The 24,290-nt window shown below is 43.9% G+C and overlaps 1 protein-coding gene across 1 annotated transcript; it reads right to left on the minus strand.

Moving 5' to 3' along the window:
• Nucleotides 1-360: 360 nt before the first annotated feature.
• LOC145394165 (myosin heavy chain, muscle-like) lies at nt 361-24,015 on the minus strand. The gene is made up of 21 exons (XM_080268145.1): nt 23,508-24,015; nt 15,913-15,940; nt 13,775-13,883; nt 13,501-13,590; nt 13,133-13,295; nt 12,628-12,731; nt 11,961-12,098; nt 10,606-10,875; nt 9,663-9,833; nt 8,300-8,624; nt 7,808-7,863; nt 7,414-7,501; nt 6,275-6,392; nt 6,017-6,134; nt 5,004-5,477; nt 3,903-4,789; nt 3,645-3,723; nt 3,208-3,453; nt 2,234-3,021; nt 1,301-1,754; nt 361-970 (listed from the first exon to the last, which is right to left on the minus strand). Exons 1-21 carry the CDS (start codon nt 24,013-24,015, stop codon nt 392-394), a joined length of 5,793 nt encoding a protein of 1,930 aa, XP_080124271.1. The 3' UTR covers nt 361-391.
• Between the last annotated feature and the right edge of the window lie 275 nt (nt 24,016-24,290).

The following is a 24,290-nucleotide window of genomic DNA, read 5'->3' on the forward strand; positions in this document are numbered from 1 at the left end:
GGGTTACACATGAACGAGGTCATCTGGAAGGTCATGAGGTACAATCACGGTCATAAGTTCCCATAATTATCCATTCTGTTTACTTCACACTCATGGCGGATCGGTAAAATTTCTCCTGGACGCCTCATATACAAGAGTCATCTATTGGCAGTGAAAAACAGTCCCTCTCAGCTTTAGAATGTTGGCCACCAGCGCGCAGTGATAAGCAGAAGTGGTTGCAGTCCTAGGTTCATGTGGATGTGAAACTAATGGATCGCAGCAAACTGGCCACTTCCACCAAGCGCTCCCAGAGATCATCTGTTGAGGCCAAGTTGAAGAACTGTCTGTGTGAGAAGTAGAAGTGATGGAATACTGGGCGAACTTATGTCCCTGATTGTACAGAGGTGGGTGTTCACATGACCGCTTGTGACACTTGGGATGTCTCCAGCTGATGCACGATGGTTCGGCTCATGACCGCCCTCTGCTCGAATTCCTCCAGTTCCTGCTGCGCCTTGCGGTATTTGGCCAGGTTCAGAGCAGCGATCTCCTCAGCCTCCTCTATCTGCCTCTTGTACCCCTTCACCTTCTGCTGTAGCTTGTCCACCAGGTCCTGCATTTTCTCGAAGTTCTTTTTGTCCTCGTCGGCCTGGAGGGTGAGTTCCTTGAGGTGCCTCTCGCACTTCCTCAGGTTCTTCTGGGATTCGCTGTGGAGGTTGGACTCGTCGTGCAGCTGCGCCTCCAGTTCTCGTACTCGGGACTCCATCTTTATGAAGGCTGCCTTGCCAGTCCTGTGGGCGTTGCTCTCGGTCTCATCCAGTCGTACCTGCAGCTCCTTCACCGTCACCTCCAGGGCCTTACGCATCTTCTCTTGCGTCTCGGCGTGCTCCTGCTCAGCACGGAGTTCATCAGCCAGGCGGGCGGCGTCCACCATGGCCTTCTTACCCTTGTCCTCGAAGTTTCTTGCATCATTAACAATTTCATCATATTCAGCCTGTAAGGACAGAACACTGTCAATGACCTATTATATACTTATCACGGCGTCATCTGATTGTAGTCATTAGCCCTTATTACTCGCATCACCATAATTCATATCTTTTTCACATCTATGGACAAATGAAGTAGAATCTAGAAAACTGGGAAAAAGAAAACATGAATGAGGGAGAACTATGAGCAGTATTCCCATTTAAAAGTGTCAGACACTCATTCACACATCATTTAAGCTCCTAGAATCCTGGTTCCACCTCACAGACCCAACCATGTACGCATATTTTATTAGATTATAATGTTAAAGCAGCAGCAACAGAAAAGAGCAGTGACTGACCCTGAGGGTGTTAAGATCACCCTCCAGTTTCCTCTTGAGAATGTTAAGGTTCTCATGTTCAAGGGACATCTTGCGGATCATCTCATTGGAGTCCGCCAAATCAGCCTCTGCGTTGCGGCGTCCTCGGTCAGACTGCTCGAGAAGGGTGCGTGCCTCCTCCAGCTCTGTCTGCATGGTGTTCAGGCGGCGCTCAGCATTGGTTAGGTTTTCACGTTGCTCCGCCGCAACACGCTCGCCGTCGTTCAGCCTCTCCTTCTGTTCCTTCCCCTCTGACTGCAGCTTCTTTACGAACTTCTGTAGCTCAGCGTTGGCCTTGTTGCTGTGGTCGAGTGCCACCTCCAGCTCGTGTATGTCCGTCTCCATCTTCTTCTGCAGCCGTACAGCCTCCGCTTTGGCCTTGGCTTCAGTCTCCAGCGACGACTGCACTGATTCCAAAGAGCGCTGGTGACCCTTTCTGTGGGAGAGTAAATGGCTTAAGTTAAGTGACTGCTCTCTGCTTCAGCTACTCATTGTACTCACTGTGTGCAGTAAACGTTTACTGGGATTTTAAAATAACTGGGAATTCAAGAGCCATAGAGTGAGGTTAGATAACTTCCGAAAAACGTAAGTTCATCTCTTCATGAAAGTAATGCAACAGTCGTTTTGATATACATGTTAACAAACTAAGAAACTGAACATTTGTTCAGCTTTCTGCCAAGAATATCACAAGGAAGTCTCACTCAGTGTTAGTAAAAAGTTACTCTATGGCACCACTGCTCCTCTCGTCTATTCTTTTGGTTTTATGAAACGAATGGTCAAGATATGAAGAGAACTTCAAATTAACTAATCTACCTGGCCATTCAGTTACTGAAACTGTCTGGTTCCAGTCTAGGTATAGTCAAGATCAGATTAGTAAGACAGAGCTCAATTCCAAGAGGGAAGGAAGTTACTCACCGTGCGGTTTCAAACTCGTCCTCCTTCTCTTGGATCTTCTTTTCAATTTCCTGGCGAATCTGGCCAAGTTCCAACTGAGCATGAAGGACTTTGTTTTCCTCCTGCTCCAGTGCACTCTCGGCCTCTTCCAGAGCTGCCTGCATTTCATCCTTCTCCAGCTCTAATTTCTTGATAGTTTTCTGAGCATCGTCGAGGATGCGTGCATTATTACCCAGCTGATCCAAAAGGTTTCTGACTTCATCAGCAAGACCTTTGTTCTCTCGGCGCATGGAGTCCATGTGCTCCAGGTTCTCCTCATAAGCTTTGTTTAGTCGGTAGTTTTCTGTGGCCATGGTCCTGCACTCCTTCTGAGCAGAACTGAGCTCAGCTCCAATATCGTCAACCTTCAGCTTCCACTCGCCAATGATCTTCTCGAAGTTCCTCTGCTTCTTCTCAGCAGCAGCGGCCATGGTCTGTGCTCGTTCCACGGCTACCTGCATTTCCTCCAGCTCTGCCACGGCACGTTGCTTGACCTTCTCCAGGCTCACGTTCTTTGCATTTAGCTGGTCAATTTGTGCCTCAGCCTCGTCCAGACGGCACGAAAGCTTGAGACGGGAAGCTTCCAGTTCCTCGGCACGAGCCAGACCTTCAGACTCGTACTTGGAACGCCACATAAGGGTTTCGGCAGCGGCCTTGGAGAGGAGACGCTGCAGCTCGTTTTTGGTTTCGTTTTCTTCGTCTAATTGTTCCCTCAGAGAGTCGATGTCGTGTTCCAGGTTGCGATACTTGCCCAGGAGAGTGGCACGAAGCTAAAAGATACACAATACCTACTTTCAGTTCACAAAATTACAGTTCATTAAATACTGAAAATTCACGAAATGATATACATCTCAAGATTTTTTTCATAAAGTTATTTTGTATCGGCTAGTATGGATATTACAATGAAAAATATTTTTACTCCAGTTCAGTTTGTTTCAGTCCTGTGCACCACTTACCTTGCATTCCTCCTCTGCTACCTTCTTGGCCTCCTCAAGTTGGTTTGAGAGTGAGAGCTTCAACTTGGACATAGCCCCCAGCTGAGTCTCTGTCTCCTCCACCTGACGCAGCAGGTCAGAGTTTTCAACAGCCAGCTTCTTCTTGGTGCCATCAAAATCGCTTAGATTCCTGAGGGCGTCGTCCAACCTGGCCTGAACCTCGTGCATCTGGTTCTGCAGCTGCTTGTTGATCTTCTCGCCATCAGCCTATGAAGGAGTGGGGGGAGGGAGCAAATAAAGCCAAAATATGTATGGGTACTGATCAAATGTTATCTGATAAATTAACATGTTCAGTATGTAAATGAATCATGTGTTGCATATGGGACTTTTTTATTGAAGGGAAAATGAATATGAAGGTACGTTGCAGAATAGCCTAACACTCATATGTTAATACTAACTTTCTCACGAGCAATTCTGTCTGCAGTCTGCTTGGCTTCTTCGTAGTCACGTCTTAAGAACTCCTTTTCCTTCTCTAGCCTGCATTAAGATATCATTGTGAGTTGATGCATAGAAATATATCTTCATTAGAAATACAGGATAGGATGAAAAGCAGAACCAATATTGATGGAGCTTTCTGTATCATATAGTTTGGAAGAATATGCACAGATACATGGTTTACTCTTAGTGTATCCTTCATGACATAAAGAAAAGCTTACTTGGCTTTGGCCTTGTTCAGCGTATCAATCTGCTCTGACATCTCTGCTACAGTGTCGTTGTGCTTCTTGCGGAGGAGACCCACAGCGGACCCGTGGCGGATGTTCATTTCCTCCATTTCGCAACGAAGCCTGGCCAGTTCTCCCTCACGCTTCTTGTTCAGTTCGATCTGGGCAGCAGTGGCTTCTGATGCCTCCTCCAGCCTGTCCGTCACCTCGCTCAGCTCCCGTGACAGAGAGATCTTGGCCTTCTCTGCCGTGGATCGGACTTGGCGCTCGTGCTGGATCTCAGACTCGAGTTCTTCATTGCGGAGTTCCAGGTCCTTGATGGCCTTGTTGTGCTTGATGACCAGGTGCTGCTCATCCTCCACCTTCTTGGCCAGAGCGGCGATTTCCTTATCCTTTCTGTCGATGGCCTGTTGCAGCTCCTTGCGGTTACGGGTGAGGTCCGACACGGTCTCCTGGGTCAGCTTCAAGTCGTTCTCGGTCTTCCTCTTGTACTTCTCGGCGTCGGTTCGCATCTTCTTCTCGCGTTCCAGTGCTTCCTCGAGCTCGTCCAGTCGCTGCTCGAGCTTGCCCTTGAGCGTGTTGAGGTGGTTGCACTTGTCCTCGACGTTCTGGTTGTCCTCGGCGGATCTCTGGTTGATTTCCTGGAGGTGCTTCTTCTCCTTCTTCAGCTTGTTGATGAATTCCTCCTGTTGGTTGATCTCGTCCGTCAGGGTGTGGACTACGTGTTCCTTCGCCGCCCTCTCCTGTTCGACCTTGTGAATGGCCATCTCCTGCTCCTCCATCTCCCTCTTCAGCACACACACCTCCTGCTCCACGCTCTTCTTGTTTTGAATCACGGCAGCCTTCGCCTCCTCCTCCCTCCGCAGTCGGTCAGTCGTGTCCTGAAAGATAGACAGGCATATAGATCGGTAGATAGCCAGACAAAGATAGATAGATAGATAGACAGATAATAGAGAGAGAGAGAGAGAGAGAGAGAGAGAGAGAGAGAGAGAGAGAGAGAGAGAGATTATGAATACCTCTGAAGTTCTGAAGCCAATCTATTCATGACATATTCTCTCATGTTCTTATAATCACTCAGAAATAATGTCCTCTTACCTCCAGCTGCGTCTCAAGGTCGGACTTTTGCGCCTTCAGCTTGGCCTCCTTCTCCAGATAGTCAGCAACATTGCCCTTCGAGTTTTCAAGAGCCAGCAGGAGGTTGTTTTTCTCCTCCATCAGGGACAGATTGGCCGTCTCCAGGTCCAGGCGAAGTTTTTTTTCGTTCTCCAGGTCCTCCAGTGTCTTGGCCACCTTCTCCTCGAGGGCCCTCATCTCGTCCTCGACGCGGGTCACGTTGAGGAGCGGCTTCACCTTCTGCCATAGGTTGAACCAGGACCAGGTGCGCATCTTCATGAACTTCCTGAGGGAACGCTGGACCACCTCGAGGGCGATGCGCTGCTCCTGAAGCTTCTTGTACGACTGCCTGCCAATGAAGCCCCTTACCCAGGCCTGCAACCACGCCACCATCTTGCCCAGGCGGTCGTCACGGATCTCCTCAAGAGTACCCAGCGCACCAGCCCGGAAGAACACCTAAAAAAAAAAAAAAAATCCTTATGTAGCAACAAAAGCTAGGGCCACATGCTTAGAACTTGAATCGCTTAATTTATGAAGAGTGTGACGAAGATACAACTTGTCTGGCCTCTTGTATATGGCTGCTGACTACACTGTGACGTGGCATGCAGGCTAATCACATCTAATAACAATAGGCGTTCCGTAAATGACAGTAATAATATCCCCTCCCCATGTAAATTTTAAGTCTACCTGTGAAGACTTTATTAACTAAGAAAAGAAAATTATCTCTATTCACCAATAATCCGTATGATGACTGTTTTTCGTCTTTTTGCTCGCTATAGCCAGTGAATTTTACACAGTTTTGGATGGATCTCTATTAGTAAATTGGTGAATGAATATGTGTGCTTATTTAATCAACTGAACTCAGTCTGACTCTCCTCGGCTGACTATAGACACCCTGTAGTGGGAAAAAGAAGGGACTGAATCGTCTTGTAGGTCAGGTTATAATTCATGCAACCCAACAGCAGGTCAGTGAGGAGTGTTGTTTTATCGCCTACCTTTGTGTTGCCCAGACGGTACAGCTCAGGATCCAGGCCGGACTTATCGAAGCAAGCCTTGGCCGCCTTCTTGTCGTCCTTGATCGCCGTCATCTCCTGGGAGGCCAAGATCTTGTACCTGGAAGGGCAGATACGAACCAGTAATCCCATAATAATTAGTCATAGTTACTCTGTGTGTCTGTCTATTTGTCTGTCTTTCTCTCTCTTGTCTGTCTGTTTCTCAAGAAGGTTCTGCCACTATCACGTTTTATACGGTACCTGTTTTTGAAATCCGGGTAAGGCATCCTGTTGGGGAAGCCCTTGCGGCAGATACGGATGCCCTCAAGCACACCGTTGCAGGTCAGCTGATGCATGATGAGGCCTGCGTCAACAACACCTGCAGGAGGGACGAGGATATATCAGGGTTATACTCGGTCAAGATAAGCCTTCCCCTAAGCGAGATTCGTGTCATATTTGGGTATATTTCGCCAACCTAAGCCATTGTCATACTTGGGAATATTTCACTATCGTTGCTCATTGTCATATTTTGGTATATTTCGCGACCATAACTCACTGGTGCCTAACAACTGCAAGCTTTAGAAATATGAAACGCTAGGCCCTCCTTTGCATATCGATGAAGCTTAATCTTAGTGCGATATATTCAGATTGATGGAACAGTTTATGAAGAAGCAGATATGTCCGACCTGAGACACTGTACGGTACGAAACAAGTAATTTGACTTTCTTTTTTTTTCTTTTTTCTTTTTCCCACCATTTAATCCCCTTCAGCACGAGGACGTCTTCATGTTGTTCTTGCTACCACGAGACTCACTAAGCTTAGGAGAGCAGTGATGAGGCTGTTGAAAGCTACTCTATATCTAATCCATCCAGTTCGAAAAATCTCTCATAAACAGAGTAGTACTGTCCGTGGTAGCAAAAGTAAAATACCAGAGATCTTCGTATTACAGGGGCTAGTAGTTGCAGTGATAGAGATTATATTATATTATACATGCATTTTAGATCAATTTTTAATATTTTTGAAATAAGCAGGGATTATAGTCTTGAGCACATTTGATCGAATGGTACTGTGATGTGATTTTTCAGATAATCCAAATATGTAGCAAACAAAAGCTTAAAAGACGTCTTACATATATTATTTTTACTTTCCACAAACGATTTACTGAACTTGCTTTTGTTTTTTTCAGAGTTAGATATCTAAGGCCTTCATTCATTCCTACATTTGATAAGGTCACTCTAAGATGAGTAAAAGCTCGTATGGAGGTGTCAAGGGTATGCCAAAGTTCAGCAGTTCTCTCTCCTGCCGATTATTTGATTTTTTTTTTATTCAGTCTCCTTTATACGGAGTGGAAGATCAAAATACGATATGTAATGACCATAATCAAGAGCAATAAACCTTACCTGGTGACTTGGTTTCGTTGGGCACAATGCAACGGATGAAGTGAGGGTGGGTGGCGTTCAGGGTCTTCATCAGGTTGTTCAGTTGTTCCTGTACGAAGAGAGAATGAATCTTTGTAAATACACCACCATGACAGTTCCATATATCAGCCATGTGACGTCCTTTACCAATTTACCACGTTCGGTTTGATTAAAGGAACCTCTGACGTCCAAATCAAAGGTCATTCTTTATAAATACACCTCCATGACAATTTCACATATATCAGACATGTGGCATCTTTTACCACGTCCTATTTGGTAAAAGGAAACGCTGACGTCGGATTCAGAGGTGTATGCAGTATATTCTCAATGATCATTTCCCGTATCACTGACTGCACACGTATGGAGCGAGACTTACCCTGTAGCCAGAGGACACCGTCTGGAACCCGCCAGATTTCTTGCCTCGACCACCAGCTGAAAGAAAGACAGAGATAGTTACGTTTCATTCATTCAGTCAGGGAGGCCGGAGATTAATAAATTACGTTTAGTAGTAACAAGAAAAACCAAGAAAAGCGTCCTTCACGGTCTATGAAAGGTGGCTTTGGCTTTACTACATGGAGTAGAGGATGCATATTAATTCCTGATACTGGCAATGGTCACCTATATATTCAAGGCAAGTTTGGTTTAAAATCCGTTCAGCCAGTTAAGAAAAATTTGATGAGATACACACCTACAACAAAAAGTCAACATACATATCGAGGTCGCGTGTACAGTATAAGAATGAATGACGTATAAACATCAGAATTCTGGCACTTCTCTACTATTTTTTTTTTTCACAGATGATCAAGCGATAATAAGAAAGCCGTCATGGTACTGAAATGATTAACTTATTCACAGCTAAGCAACGCACCCTTGGCATCACCACCAGACTGGCCGGGGTGGTCGGCGAAGATGGTGACGCAGAGTTCATTCCTGGCCTTCTTCATGAGGTCCACCAGGGTGTCGTTGAGGGGGTCCTTGTTCTTCTCCAGCCACCCCGACAGGTTGTAGCTCACGGTGCCGGCGTAGTGCACGATGGCGAAGTGGGACTCCTCCTGGCCTGGCTTCGGAGGCTTGGGCTTGATGAAGACTGGAGACTTGCCCAGGTGGTTGGCGTTGAGCTTCTCTTGGAAGGACTTATCCGTGGCCTTAGGGAACATGGACTCCTCCTCAAGAATGGATAAGATGCCCATTTTCTGTAAACATATAACAGACCCTAAGAATGCAGTCTGGGGAAGCAAATAAAATCTCCACATATTTTCAAAAGCTGCTCTGAATATTTACGAAGCATACTCTAAATTTTGCATTGACTAGATTTGCCATTTTCTTTCAAACTACTTCTAAAGATGTCTATAGTGGACAACCCAATAAGGTCATTGTATTCGCCTGCTGCCCCTGACCACGGTACAGCCCAACAAACATCTCCAGACAACTCGCCATCAGCTTCGACAACATGAAAGAAGAAAGCATAACGTAGACGACAGTGCCAGGTATTTTGAAGCTTTCACCGGACACCTTACAGTTTTGACACTTTCTTGCTATTACATGCTTTTTATTCTAACCTGATGAAGATCTATGAACCTTTCCAGTTCACTTGATAAGCAAGAAAGACTGAAGGGTGTATTTAACTGTTTTCCTAATAGATTCAATCCAGCGTCATAACAGGTTCATCGAATTTCGTCCAACTACAGCCAAGGATTCGAGTTGTGAAAGCAGTCCAGTAAGGTGGGATGAATGCAAGTCGACTACAGACAGTGTTTGTTGGTGGCAAGAGGTACCGTCACTCATCTCGTGTGGGAGTATATCCTCCCTGTACCGTGGTATTTATTTTTTTTATTTGAGTTATATGCCAGTTAATTGAAAAGGTCCACGAGAACGAAGTATTGTATCCCACTAAAGATTTCTCTTTAAATGTTATTTGAAAACATTTTGATATCTGCTTCTTCACATCGTCACAGTGACCTCAGGCGTGAGAGGTTCCGTCCCTTACACCTCTGGACACATTTATATGATACAGGTCATATTCCCATTGATTTTGCTCAATTTCATCTTCTCCCATAATCAATCAACCAGGCAATTCATTATGATCTTTCTATCGATACTATCGCTGTACTCTTCTCACTGTTACTAGCCCACTCAAATTCAGTGTTTCGAATGGCTATACCATATGATATTTCAAGAATAAGTGATTGAAAGAGAAAGACCTATCACTGCTGTATTTTGCCTAAAGTTACCTTCTCGAAAAGCTCGATGCAAGCCTGCAGGTCCATACCAAAGTCCACGAAGGTCCAGTTGATGCCTTCCTTCTTGTACTCCTCCTGCTCCAGCACGAACATGTGGTGGTTGAAGAACTGCTGCAGCTTCTCGTTACAGAAGTTGATACAGATCTGCTCGAACCCGTTGTACTGTGGGGAAAATTTTTGTGAAATCAGCTGAATAAAAAAACAAAAGTGTTCAATAACGAGTTCAGGAATCTCAGGACAAAAATAGATACGCTGGTACTATGAAGAACATTTTTTATAACTTCAACCTCTTCAACCCGTGGACGTTATTTATATATCTTTTTTTCCTTGCTTCCAGTAGATGATTTTATTAAGCTTGAGGGAGATTATTGGAACTGGAGGGGTTAGGTGGAGCCTTCATTAACCCCTTCAGTAATAATGGTCTCTCCCAAGCTGAATAGAATCGTCTAGAAGTAGCAAGATTGACCAAATAAAAAACACTTCATTGGATTCAAGAGGTACAGCCTGAAGAAAATTTTGCCTACACTTCTTTGCCAGCTGTGACTACGGAAGGTGCTGCATGAAGTGTCTGTATACGGTAGCGTTATGAATCCTGGAACAAAGCAGGGGAGAAATAAGGCTATTGTCTGTCGTATGGGGAAGAATGTTAATTATGGAGGGCAAAACACAATGCTGGCTGAGTACTGTCGGTGAACGCTTGCCCATGACCACTATTATGGACACTAATATCGACCTATTTCCTTACGATAGATTACGAGACAGTGAGCAGTGACTTCCGAAATCCAGTGATACGCTCTTCGAAAACCTACAGATTTCTCAGAATATCCTGTAAGGGTATTAAAATCGTTCGGCTAAAAAAGTGGAGAGATATTCCCAACCGCAACTGTACATAATCAAAAGCAGCACTAAAATCACATAGAAAACAGATACTTACGTCGAAGATCTCAAACCCGGCAATGTCGAGTACGCCGATGAAGGTGGCCCTCTTCAGCCCCGTCTCCAAGGTCACGTTACACTTGGCCACCAGGTACCTGAAGACGCGGTCGAAGATGGCCTTGGACATGGCACCGACGGAGTAGTAGCACTGGTTTACGTTCATACCCTTGGCCACGAACTCAGCACCGACCTTGATCTTCGGCTTGGTGATGCACTGGTACAAGTCAGCAACTTCCACGCCAATCAGCTGAGCAAGCTTTTCACCGGTCTGGAAAGAGAAAGTGTGTCAGAGTTCTCATCTTCCAGGGGCCTAAAAGAGACTCAGCAGTAAAGTTTTCACCTTCTCTGGGACTAAAGAGAGAAGTAACGTTACTTTTCACTTTCTTGGGGTTTCACGAAGACACAGCATTAAAATTTTCACTTCCATGTATTCTCAAGGACTAAAATAAACACAGTATTAGAGTTATGACCTTCATGTATTTTCGGAGATTAAAAGAGACGCCCATTACAGTCCTCACCTGCAAGTATTCATGGGCATCTAGTAACCTACACCCATGATCTTTTTTTTCTTTTTCTTTTTAATGATTGAGTCAAGATAAAGCTGATATTGTGCAGTGCTGTGTCTTGGTGTCATTGTGCCGTGAACCATTCAAATAGTAGAGTTATTCGCACGTATGGAAAGTGTGGTTATCATAAAGTATTTGAAATATGTAGATTTTAGAGAATTTGAAACGTACCTCATACACCTCACACACTCTAGAGCATTTAGGATATACCTCACACACTCTAGAGCATTTAGGATATACCTCACACACTCTAGGGTATTTGAAACATACCTCACACACTCTAGGGTATTTTAAACATACCTCACACACTCTAGAGCATTTGAAACACACCTCACACTCTAGAGCATTTGAAACACACCTCACACTCTAGAGCATTTGAAATATACCTCACGCATTCTAGAGCTTCTTGAAGACTGTTGCAAATTCTCAAAAAAAAAAAAAAAATCCATATGTGGGGTTTAGTTATTCAAGTCTTGGTATATTGGAATACTATTGGGTTTTGAAAGTAATAATGTTAATACAGTAATTGTTCAAAGACACCTAGGAGCATATTCTCGTTCACATAGGAGGCTTTCTGACACCTTTTCTTTAGCGACTTACTGTGTCTATTTCACCTTGATGTTCTAAAATGTGCTTTTCATATCTCTCCATGTCAACACGGATTGTATAAGTAACACACAACTAGTATTATGCTATCATATAGAGAAATAAATCGGTAAGGAAGTGGTGTTGGGGACCTCCTTAAGCAGTAAATTCATGCGTCCTACACCAGATGACCTGCACCCACCTCAGTACCGTCGGGTTCTGCCTGTTCCTCGCGACCCCTCTGCTTGAACTTGACCTCGCCGAAGTGCATGACGCAGGCGGTGACCTTGTACACGTTCTCAACCTCCTCCTTGCTGAAGCCGAGCACATCGAATGCGTCCTGGGGTGGAAGGACAAAAGCAATGATTCGTGTTGATGTCTGTCACAAGAACTTCAATAGGAGCTTGTCTGTTCGCTAAGACTGTTGATTTATTTTTGTTCTGTGTGCATATTTTCGTGCACAGTGAGGTTCAGTCAAACTCCATTGTGAAATATTGTTTCATATGAACACCAACAGATTGATTATTTGCAGGTAGCAATCGCAAAGGTGAGGATGTGTGTAGGTGCATCTGAGGCGTAAAAAAATGGATTTATTTGAGAGGATTGCTTATAATTCCCATTCACATAAGGAGGAAAGTATATTGTCTCCATGTTCCAGTATTTCCAGTGTGATATGTGAATCGTCACTTGGGGAGCAAAGTACCGCTTTAAGGGATAGTATTGGGTATTGCTGCGACAGGTCATAGGTGTCTTCGCAGTGGCAGCCAGGGGTGATGTAGTGTACAGTGAGATCATCGAGCCAAGAGTTCCATACCCCGCCGATGATGTGGGCTCTGGGTGGGTAGGTCTGCATGCGAGCCGAGACTCACGTGACAGAATTGCATGTCCTCGCCGTCGTCAATGGAGGGGACGGTGACCTTGCCCTGAGACACGTAATGGTAGTCGTAGATGTCGTCGCTCAGGAGGCACATGGCTGTGTTAAAAAGCGAAGCGTTTATGCACGATTGTTCTGCTAAATGCTTACGGCCATTGCATACCCTGTTTCTAAGGTATTCTTGGTAACGAAATTGGCTTTGCAGCTACAAGCTGTGTGTCATGTAGTTCCAGTAGGTAAGCATTAGGCAAAAGTAAAATAAAAGCTATGAAATCATACACGATCAAAACTCGTGTTTTCTTGGTATGTTAGTCATTTGTGATTATGAAAGTTTGTTGCCTTTAGAATTTTTTTCCTATAAATAAACACTTCACTAAAAATTTAAGGATTAAGCCATTTTAATTATGTATCAAGACAGAAGCAATGTACAGCGAAAAATCTGCGTTTGGTCATGCAAGTAAGGCAGCAGCTCACCAACATACACAACAGCAGACACTTACGCTTGATCTCCTTGATTTGGTCGGACATTATCTCGTAGAAGATGTGGTAGGATCGCTCAAGCGACTGCTGGGAGATGACACGAGCCTTCTCCAGCAGGTACACCTCGATGTCAGCACCGGACAGCTTGCCGCTGGGTTGGAAGTGGATGCGGATGAACTTACCCTGTGAGAGAGAACAGTAACTTTGTGGATGGAGGGACAAAGAGGAGTCAGATTCTCACAGAAATATTAATGTCATATATTAAGCATAATTGAAATCGAAATTAATTGTTAAGGTTACTCGAAATAGTTTTCTAGAGTTACTCATGAAGCGTGCAGCGAGTACTAGGGTATTCACGATGCGGCAAGAGAATATTGGGGTTACTCACGAAGCGGGAAGAGTTGTCGTTACGGACGGTCTTGGCGTTACCGAAGGCCTCCAGCACAGGGTTGGTCTGGATGATTTGATCCTCCAAGTTCTGTGGTGATAATTGTGACAAAATATATCGAGTTAAAGGTTTTAGAGTAACAACATCTCCTATTGGAAGGGCCTTATTTTGTATTTTAGACAGTGGCACATGATTTGATACATCTTAGAAGACATGGACTGAAGTGGTGTCCATGAACCTGCACTTATTATGACGCACAGAGCATTTCACTTACGGGCTTCTCCTTCTCTCCCGCCTTCTTCTTGCTGGTGGTGGCGCCGACGTTGGCGAAGTAGGAGAGTACCTTCTTGGTGTTCTCAGTCTTGCCCGCACCTGACTCACCGCTGGGGGCACACGGGGCAAAATACAGTTAGGGATATAAGTATTGATATCCCACAGCTTCCACTTCACTCTTAGGGCATGTCTATTGCTTTCTTTCTTGACGCCGTATATCAAAGAGTCCTCTATGGGCAGGGAAACACACCTACTGTCTCTCAGCTGAAGAATATTAGCCAGCAGAGTAAAGTGAGAGGTAGAAGTGATGAATATTTAGGCTAACTTCCCAAATCCTGACTATACATAATGTTCATCACCGCTGTTTGTACCTCACCCTCACCTACGGTAGGAGGATGACAGCATACGGATGGAAGGGTAAAGGTGTGAGTGAATGAGTGACGATTGCCTAAAGTGACGAAAGGCAATAATGACAAGTTGGGATGGAGAGACAAGGAAACGTTGTTACAAAGTTTGGTATATGCGAGTGGACAGATATAGAACTACTTGTGAAGAATTTTTAAGGTAGACGACAATATGTTTGGAATCTAGGTAGTGAAATTTTGCACAAGTAGTTCTACAGTATATCTATCTATCAATCTGTTTATCTATCTATCTGTCTACCTATCTGCCTATTTATCCATCCATCCATCCATCTGTCTGTCTATCTATCTATCTATCTATCTACCTCCTATGAATCTTTCTATCTACCTATTTATCTGTCTATCTATCACTGTGCCCAAGATACGACCTAAAATGTTACTACGGTCACACAGGATGAAAAGAGAGAGAGGTATGTGGTTCAAGACTTCCCTTTCCTTCTAAATAGCTAAGCCTACCCAAAAAAGGTGACAGACATTTCAGGTGAGTCCCGTGTCTACCCAAAGCCAGATAAAGCTAGACTGGCTCGAATGCCTGTGTGGAATGTCACCAGGTAAAATATCAGAGGTAAGAATGAAAAAGGTAAGAATGAATGGAACAATTCAAGGTATTCAAGGAAGGAAGGAAGGAAGGAAAGAAGGAAGGAGGGAAGGAAGGAAGGAAGGAAGGAAGGAAGGGAAGAAGGAAGGGAGGAAGTAGGGAAGGAATGAGGGGGAAGGAAGGAAGGAAGGAAGGAAGGAAGGTAAGACGTGGTAGCGCTGTGTGAGAAACAGATGTATGGAAGGGAAGTGGATAAAATGTATGCTGTGAGATTTATAACAACACTTAAAGACTGAGTAAAAAAAGGAATTAGGTTGATGATGAATGACGAAAAGCAGAGAGGAACGAGTGACTGAATAAATTGACTCGAAATGATTGTACGAGTATATTATGATCAAGTCTGAGATGGTGAAGGTGGCTATGATTCTTGCATATGTAACGTGTGATGAGACAGGTGTGAAAGTGAGGAACAGGTTTTGGGAAGGTTTAATTAGTGTTTATGATGGATGATTTGGATGGAAGAGGAAGTAGAGATCCTGTGATCAACTAGGAAGCGTGACAAAATAGTGTATACGATAATTGGTCTGGCTGGAGGAGCTGGTAGGAGTCCTGTGAATGATGATGTGGGTCCTTGATGTGTGCCGGGAGAAAATAATAAAGAAAAGTCGGTGGAAGGACAGGTGGAAGAAGAGAAAGCTGTACATAAATCATCCATATTTTTTTTACAAAGACGAGCATAAATATAGATGATATAGAGAAACTGCGTGGCATATTGTTGGAAGTGAAATTAATTCTGTGCCTGTAAAGAGTGTCTGGGAGTGTCACCGGAATTCTTTAGTGTTGGATGAATAATGTGGCCTGATTTGCCAAACACTCTGTTGATAATTCTTCCATCTTGTGTGTTTTCCTGTTCCTGTTTCTGGATCCCTCTAATCTATTGTCATTATGAGAAATATAATGATAATGATGATGATGGTCATGATGATGATAATAATGATGATAATGATGGTAAATACTGCTTCTACTACAACAACTACTACCACTATTACTAAAGCTCGTAATGTAACTTTAACAAATAACGTAAAATTACTTGCTTCAAATGATCATACAAGCTGTGAACCGATACTGCAGTGACCCCATCCACAAACTCTAGTAAATGAACCACCGATGTATACTCACGTGATCAGCATGGACTGGTTCTCGCCCACTGTGTCCGATGCAGGGAAAGAAACAGAAACAAAATTAATTATATTGTTGATGTTACAAACTGTCTGAAGTAGAATGACTTAGTTTGTTGACATCACACAATAAGAGTCAGAAAAAATTAAGTATCCTGTTGACATCACACACTAACAAAAGTAAAAATAATTATCTTGTTGACATCACATATCATCAGATGTAGAATTAATTATTTTGTTGACATCACATACTATGAGAAGTAGAAATAATTATGTATCTTGCTGACATCACATAACATCAGCAGCAGAATTATTAAAGTCTCATGCTTACATCACATGCCGTGTTTTTACCAATCATCGTAATCCATGTATCGTACAAAATTTTAAAGTTATTGTACTGTACACGTAAAAGTTGTCATAGTAATCTGTTAATATTCAAAGTAGCTACCCATTACCATCAAGTTATCCAGACATACTAAACACTTAAGAATACAGGATATGTGTAAATGCTTGAAATGAGAATTAGCACAATGAATAATAAGGAATATTAATGTGATTTATTCATTTATCACATCCAGAATGAGGTAATAATAATACTCTCAATTTCGTCTTTTGAATTCCACTCTTTCTATCTCCAGACGATTTTATTCAGCTTAGGGGAGACTTCGAGGTTGGGGATTTTGACCTGGCCTTCGTTAACTCCTTCAGTCTGATGACCTATTTTTTGTCGCTTATTCTTCCTAACTCCATACGACCTTATTCGACTCAAGAAAGGTCACTCTGCTGAAAGGGTCAATGAAGGCCGTGTTAAACCCCTCTAGTTCGAAAAATCTCCCCCAAGCTGACTAAAATCGTCTGGAGGTAGCAAGAATAGTATAAAGGTGACGTCCTCGCGGTGAAGGGGTGAAGGGTGGCACTTCAAAAATTTACTGAGACATGCACTTCACACTCTCACTCTGGCGTGTGTGTGTGTGTGTGTGTGTGTGTGTGTGTGTGTGTGTGTGAGAGAGAGAGAGAGAGAGAGAGAATTAGTTGTATTTATCAAACATTCCTAATCGCACCAAGTTTAAGAAGACATAAAAATATATTCTGAAGTAAAATAAGCCAGCACTGTGTACATATGTGAGCGTTTTGACCGACCTACCGTAAAACTACTGTGTGTACTGTGAGATAACAATGTACTGAAATAAAGAAAGAAGATATAAAGCATCTCTAAAGTCAAATAACTCAGTAGTGTGTATATACAGTAGCGATTTGGTTGTCATACTGGAAAACATCTGTGGGTAATGTGGAGTAAGGATGTCGACTGTCACTGTCATTGTCAAGCCGCCTGACTAAGGAGTACCATGAGGGAGTCAAAGTACTTCCCTGGTTGCATGACAGGCTATTTGTTGAACTAAATTATTGAATCCTACACAGGTGGTGCAGCAGAGAGACGCCTTCATGTGGTGGGACCGATATAACCAAGCGGCTCTACTGCCTGGTTATGCAAACGTCCCTCAGCTACTTTCATGTTCCGCGAAAGAAGATAGTGGACTGCAGGAGGAGGGCAGCTAAAGTCTACGGTCCACTGGTTCCACGTTTCAGATGGGCGTGGAATTATAACTACTGTACTATGATGTTTATTTTAAGCTGACAAAGATCTATGACTCCTTTTAGTCCAGTTGATGGCCAGGTGTAATGGAGGATAAATATGACTACTAACCAAGGAGACTCAGTCCTACCTCATAGCTAAGTCTCACCGAATTTCACGTGTCATCTAGTATTCAAGCTTCGAGACTGGCCCACTTTCCACAGATGAAAACAAACTGACTATAGGGAGTTATATCCTGACTACCATCAATTATTTTATCTTATTTTATTTTATTTTTTATTTTTTAGCTGAGGGAAACTCCTGGGGCCATATTAAAGATTTCAGTCAGTTTCTACCACAAACGTCTCTACAGCAATTTATTATTATTACTATTATTATTATTATTATTGTTATTATTATAGATGGTTTTATATTCACATTTTCTTTTTTATTCACTCTGATTCAATTGTGAAGTGTATAAGAGTTGTATGAGTGAAGACTGAGATGTAAACAAACTATCTTATAAAACAACTTAGTGCTAGAATTGTTTATAAATGTAATCCCTGTCCACCAAAAGGTTAAGCACTTTGGTCATATAACGAGCTTTGTATTCATTATTACGCTGAGGTGGAGCCAGGATTCCGCGGGCTTGAAATACATGCGGATGAGTGTCTGGTCCAAACGGGGATGCTGTTGCTAGTCCTCCAATTTTCGTACATAATCTTTCCTCGTTTATAGATGATGATGATGATGATGGTGATGATGATGATGGTGAGGAAGATGATGATGATGATGATGATGACGATGATGATGATGACGAAGATGATGGTGATGATGATGATGACGAAGATGATGATAATGATGATGATGATGATGACGAAGATGATGATGATGATGATGATGATGATGATGAAGGAGATGATGATGATGAAGGAGATGATGATGATGATGGTGATGATGATGGTGATGACGAAGATGATGATGATGATGATGATGATGATGATGACTGATACCACCTGATGATTTACCGGTAGTTATAGTTAGAAGAAGTGTTAATATTGAAGGAATTAACGTAAACGCTGTAATAACTCTGCAGTCAAACTATATATACCGAATATTATGTGTCAATGATCTTCGTCAAAACTATATGCAGGTTTGAAAAGTGTCCAAAATGAAATATTAGACGATATTCTTGGACCCCTGAACAAAACAGCACCTCCCCCCCCCCTCCCTTACCTCGTTTCCTTGTAGACACCCGAGGCCAGAGAGGAGAGGGGAGGGGAGCTAAAGGGGAGGGGAGGAGAGAAGGGGGAGAACAGGGGAAATGACAGAGAAGGGCGGTGGGAGGGGGGAGAGGGAGGGGGATAGGAGAGGGACAGGATGTATATAGGACAGGGACAGGAGGAGGACAGGAGGGAAACAGGAGGGGGACAGGATTGAGACAGGAGGTAGACAGGAGGGAAACAGGGAGGGGACAGGAGGGGGACAGGATTGAGACAGGAGGGGGACAGATGGGGTACAGAAGGGAAACTGAGATGAAGGATAAGGACAGGGGTGCAGAGAGAGAGAGAGAGAGAGAGAGAGAGAGAGAGAGAGAGAGAGAGAGAGAGAGAGAGAGAGAGAGAGAGAGAGAGAGAGAGAGAGAGAGAGAGAGAGAGAGAGAGAGAGAGGAGGGAAGCATCAGAGGGTGGAGAGAAATGGAGGGGGGAAAGGAAGAGGCTGACAAAGAGGCCCCTGAATACAATCTGGCGCGACACCAACACCCCGAGGAAGGGGAGGGGAGAGGGGGAAGCAAAAGAGGGGAGGGGAGGGGAGGGGAGATGAAATGAGGATAGGGAAGGACAGGGGGAATGTGGGAAGGGGAGACAAGCGGAGGTGGGAGAAGAGAAGGGGACATGAAGGAAGGGAAAGAGAGGAGGGAAGTGGAGGAGAGGGGTGACGAGGGGAGGGGTGGGAAGGCGAGGGGAGATGAGGGGAAGGGGGGGTGCCAACCGTGACGTCACTAAGGGGTAAAATGCCTCACACTGACGGAAACCAGAAGTGTTGGCATCCGGGAAAAATAAAAATCTTGCTTCTATTGGCAGGGAGGACGGCCAGGGAGAGAAACAGTACCCCCGTTTTCTATCCGATTTCCTCTGCAACCCTTCCTCCTACTACACTCCTTTCACCTTAACCTGGCCAAAATTTTAGTCTTCTTGCGGCTTATTCCACGTAGCTCGGTGGGAGAAAAAAGATAATACCACGGCCCTACATTCCACAGCTCTTCTTCGTGACTAGTGCCATATTCTAGGGTTAACCTCTGGCTCAACGCAAAGGATAGAGCTATGGAAATTTTAGGCCAATTTGGAATAAACAGAGTATAGGCGATTTCTTTCAGCTTAGGACAACCCCGTGATAGAAGAGGAGTTAATGAAGGCTGTGACTAACCCCTCCAGTTCGAAAAATCTCCCCTAAGCTGAATAAAATCGTCTGTAAATTGAATAAAGTGAAAAATACATCTGAGTGAAATAGTTAACTCTCTCTCTCTCTCTCTCTCTCTCTCTTTCTGTGTGTGTGTGTGTGTGTGTGTGTGTGTGTGTGTGTGTGTGTGTGTGTGTGTGTGTGTGTGTGTGTGTGTGTGTGTGTGTGTGTGTGTGTGTGTGTGTGTGTGTGTGTGTGTGTGTGTGTGTGTGTGTGTGTGTGTGTGTGTGAAATTGTGGGGTGGAGCCAGGATTTCAGGGGCTTGAATTAAGTGTGAATGAGTATGTGGCCCAGTTTACTAGGCATGTTTGTGATAATTCTCCCACTTCTCTATATCATACCTCACCACATCCTTAGGCCGGAATAAGGATAATGATGATGATGATGATGATGATGGGGATGATGGTGGTGATGGTGGTGATGGTGGTGGTAATAATAATGATGAATGATGATGATGATGTTGATGGTGGTGGTGTGGTGATGATAATGATGAATGATGATGATGGTGGTGGTGGTGGTGGTGGTGGTGGTGATGATGATGATGATGATGATGATGATGATGTTGATGATGATTTTTAGCCTTCATTAACCTCTTTACTTCGATTTCTTTTCGTGTGTTGAATTAAATCGTTCGAGGGTTGCAAGACGAGAGAGAGAGAGAGAGAGAGAGAGAGAGGAGCTTGTGAGACGGAGGTGAAGGTATTTTTCCATTTTTTTTTTTTTTCAATAAGTTTACTGGTATTATAAGATGAACAATTGCTTCGTATTGCTTCCATGGATTTTACTTAATGTTTCTTTACTACACGACAGGTTAAATGGTAGTGATGTATGATGGTAGTGATGTATGATGGTAGTGATGTATGATGGTAGTGATAAATGATGAAAGTGTTAAAAAGAGGTAAATTTGTTCGCCATGAAGGTCGGAATGTGGGTGCTGGAGCCAGGCCAAAGATAACACCTATTGCAAAGATTATCTCTAAATATTTCACACCACTCTTTTAATGGCGGTGAATGAATAAGCCAGTGAAATGAAATGGAATATGCATTACTAATTTCTCGACTGACCATTTTTTTTTATTGTTTGATTAAAAAAAAAAAAAAAAGCTACCCCTTCATCATCGTCATAATTAACACCATCATCATCAAGGTCGTCACCACCATCAACAGCATAACATTCCCATCTGAATCACATGTAGGACCACTCTCATCCCTCTCATCTCTATCAATGCCACCATCGCCACCACCACCACCAACAACACCAACAACAACAACAACACAGCCATTCCCCCTACAACCACAGGCATAACTGTTATCACCACCATCATCACCCCTGCCACCACCACCATGATCACCACTGCAATCACAGTCATAACCATTACCAGCACCATAACCACCACTGCCACCACCACCACCATCACCACTAGAACCTCAGTCATAACTTTTACCACCACCTTCATCACCACCAACTCCACCATGGCAATCTCCACTACAACCACAACCATAACCAATAACACCTTCACGGACACCATCATCATCACCCAAACTTGCCACAACCACCATCATCACATTCACCAACACCACCATCATCACGCAAACCTAACATAGTCATCATCGTCATCATCATCATCATTCTAACCACCCCTACCAGGATCATCATCATTCTCCCTACACCCAGGATAATCATCATCATTTTAACACTACCTACCATCATCATTATCATTCTAACCAAACCCACCATCATCACAACCACCACCATCATCATCACCATCACCACCATCTCAACCCTGCCCACACCATCATCACTTCCACCACCACCACCGCCACCACCACCAGCAGCAACCCTGTGCCTGGCGTGGTGTGGTGTGCCCTCTCCCTCTCCCGAAATACCACAGCAACAGGGAATACCTCAGTGCTGGGTGCTGGCTTCTCTCCAGTAGCACCACACTTTCCCTCTCTCCCTCCTCCCTTCTAAATCCGGACGCATTCTTCCCTGAAACGTCGTCCCGGGTTCGGTTACACTGCTGGCTTGCTGGTGTGGCGGTTTGGAGAATTCGGATTGAGCGGATGGCGGGATTTTTATTGGTCATTATTAGTGTTTTTATTTTTATTTTAATTGTAGAGGCAGTATCTTCATTTTTATTATTATTATTATTTATTATTTTTGATGTTTTTTTATCTTTATTTTTTGAAGGGATGGTATATTCATTGTTATTATTATTATCATTATTGTTGTTATCGTTATTGGCATTTTCATCTGCATTTTCATTTTAGTACATTGTTTATCATCGTCATTATTATCACGGTCATTATTATCTTAGTATCACTATCATCATCATTATCATCATCATCATCAAATATGCACACTGTTCATCATCACTGTGTTCCTAACCCTTTAACTAAAATGGCGCCAATCTCAGTTATTCCTGCTATCTTTGTCAGTTCCAGAGAGGCATTTCGACATTAAAGAGTCAGATTTTGCTTTCATTAAAATCTTCCCTACGAGATGATATGTCTCCAGTGCTGAATAAAATAATCTGACAAACACAATAGATAAATAAATAAATAAATAAAATAAGATGGTAAAGAGCAATACATTTAATAGATTCTTGTATGCTACCTTGAGTCACGATGCTGCGGAATCATCATCATCATCATCATCATCATCATCTTCGTTCATTATTCACAACCATTCTATTAAACAGAGCACCTACATCACCTACATCACAATATTATGGAAGTGTGTGCATGCTTGTGTTTGTGTGTGTGTGTGTGTGTGACTAAGGTGTGCTTGTGGTAAATCCGGCCTATCGTAGTTTTAAATAACATTAAAAGGTGTATCCATATTTGTAGGAAAGAGGGGGGGAGGGGTGATGTCGAAAGCAAGGGCGAGGAGAAAAAAAGTAGTATGATAATGGAGGAACATGAAATTTTTGTATATTCTGTATTTCGAATGGACTGTCAGGAAGTACATATTGCTTATCGTATCGTATCGTTCGTAAAGGCTCCAACACTCTTGCATGCGTTGGCCTTGGTCACCTAATGGCGGCTCTCCACGCTGCCCGATCTCTGGCAGCCTCCCTTTTCAGTCCCTTATCCCCTGAGGTCACACTCTATGACCTCGTCCCAGGCCTTTTTAGCTCTGCCTCTCGCAACCCTACTCTCGACGTTCACACCTCTTGCCATCTGTTGTGGTATGTTGTATGATATATGCTATGCTCGTTTAGGAGAAGGAAGGGGGTTTGCGAAAAAAAAGCTGAATACGCCCCGGATATGTTATAGAAGTACAATGAGAGTAACAGGAGGGAGTGTTTTCGAAGTGTTCTAAGGCGTCAGAGTAAGAGACACGGAAGAGTGATTATACTGTGTTTCAAAGGGCACTGATTTTTAGTGTGTGCTTATGACTGTCCTGAAACTCCCTTCATCAACAAAATCTTATTCTGTATCCATCCTTTCACTAGACAATATATAGGTACTATTCATGTCGGTCACACACACACACACACACACACACACACACACACACACACACACACATACTACTTCTCATTAAGCTTTATACTTACATTGAAGCATGTCCATGTAGGCGCCGTCGGAGATAGCAAAAATATGGGGCGGCACCTCATTACGCCTCTTGCCCTGGTAGATCTTGACGACGCGGTTGGTGTAGATAGGGTAGCGCTTGTAGGGGTTGACGGCGATACAGAAGAGGCCGGAGTAGGTGTAGATGAGCTTGTTGACGTAGCGGATTTTCAGGTTGTAGAGGACGGAGGGATCGTTGAGGTAGGTCAGGTTAGACATGTCCTCGCACTTCTCGAATTTGGGAGGGTTGACTTGGTTCACGAGGTCCTTTTTCCAGTCCTTGGTCTCCCCGCCAGCAAAGACAGTGATCAGGTCGCCCTTGGTGCCCTGGATCTCGCCCTCGATATAGCCCTCCTTCTCGTGCGGCACCCAACACGACTTCTTGGGGTCGTAGGGCTTCGCTTGGTCCAACATCTTCTGCTCTGCCGACACGAACAGGAACTCGGTGGGGTCAGGGTCGGGGCCGGTGCTCTTCTTGACGTGGCCAGGCATGGTGGTGGTGGTGGTGCGTTGGACTCACAGCTCGCTCAATTATCGATGTGTGGAGGGAGGAACTTCCTGTGGGAGAGGAGAAACGAATGAGGAAATGAGCTTGAAGGGGTGAGAGAAAGGACGGTACTATATGATGATGGTGGTGTGCCGCTGAACTCTTTGGCTGCTGAATTATCAACGTGTGGAGGGAGAAATTGTCTGGGGGGGTAGGGAAAGGAGTAAGAGAATGAGTCTGAAGGAATACGAAAGTGAGTCTGAGGAAGTGACAGTAGGGA

Source organism: Coenobita brevimanus, chromosome 26, assembly GCF_032717465.1.
Source record: "Coenobita brevimanus isolate Jiangsu-jjx chromosome 26, ASM3271746v2, whole genome shotgun sequence".
Taxonomy (NCBI): domain Eukaryota; kingdom Metazoa; phylum Arthropoda; class Malacostraca; order Decapoda; family Coenobitidae; genus Coenobita; species Coenobita brevimanus.

Excerpts from the sequence above, each read along its gene's own strand:
- LOC145394165 (XM_080268145.1), bottom strand. The coding sequence starts at position 24,015 with ATGCCTGGCCACGTCAAGAAGAGCACCGGCCCCGACCCTGACCCCACC. Across the intron at positions 15,941-23,507 it reads CTACATGGACATGCTTCAAT|TGGGCGAGAACCAGTCCATG; the intron begins GTAAGTATAAAG and ends CATCGGACACAG. Across the intron at positions 5,478-6,016 it reads ACCGTCTGGGCAACACAAAG|GTGTTCTTCCGGGCTGGTGC; the intron begins GTAGGCGATAAA and ends TTTTTTTTTTAG.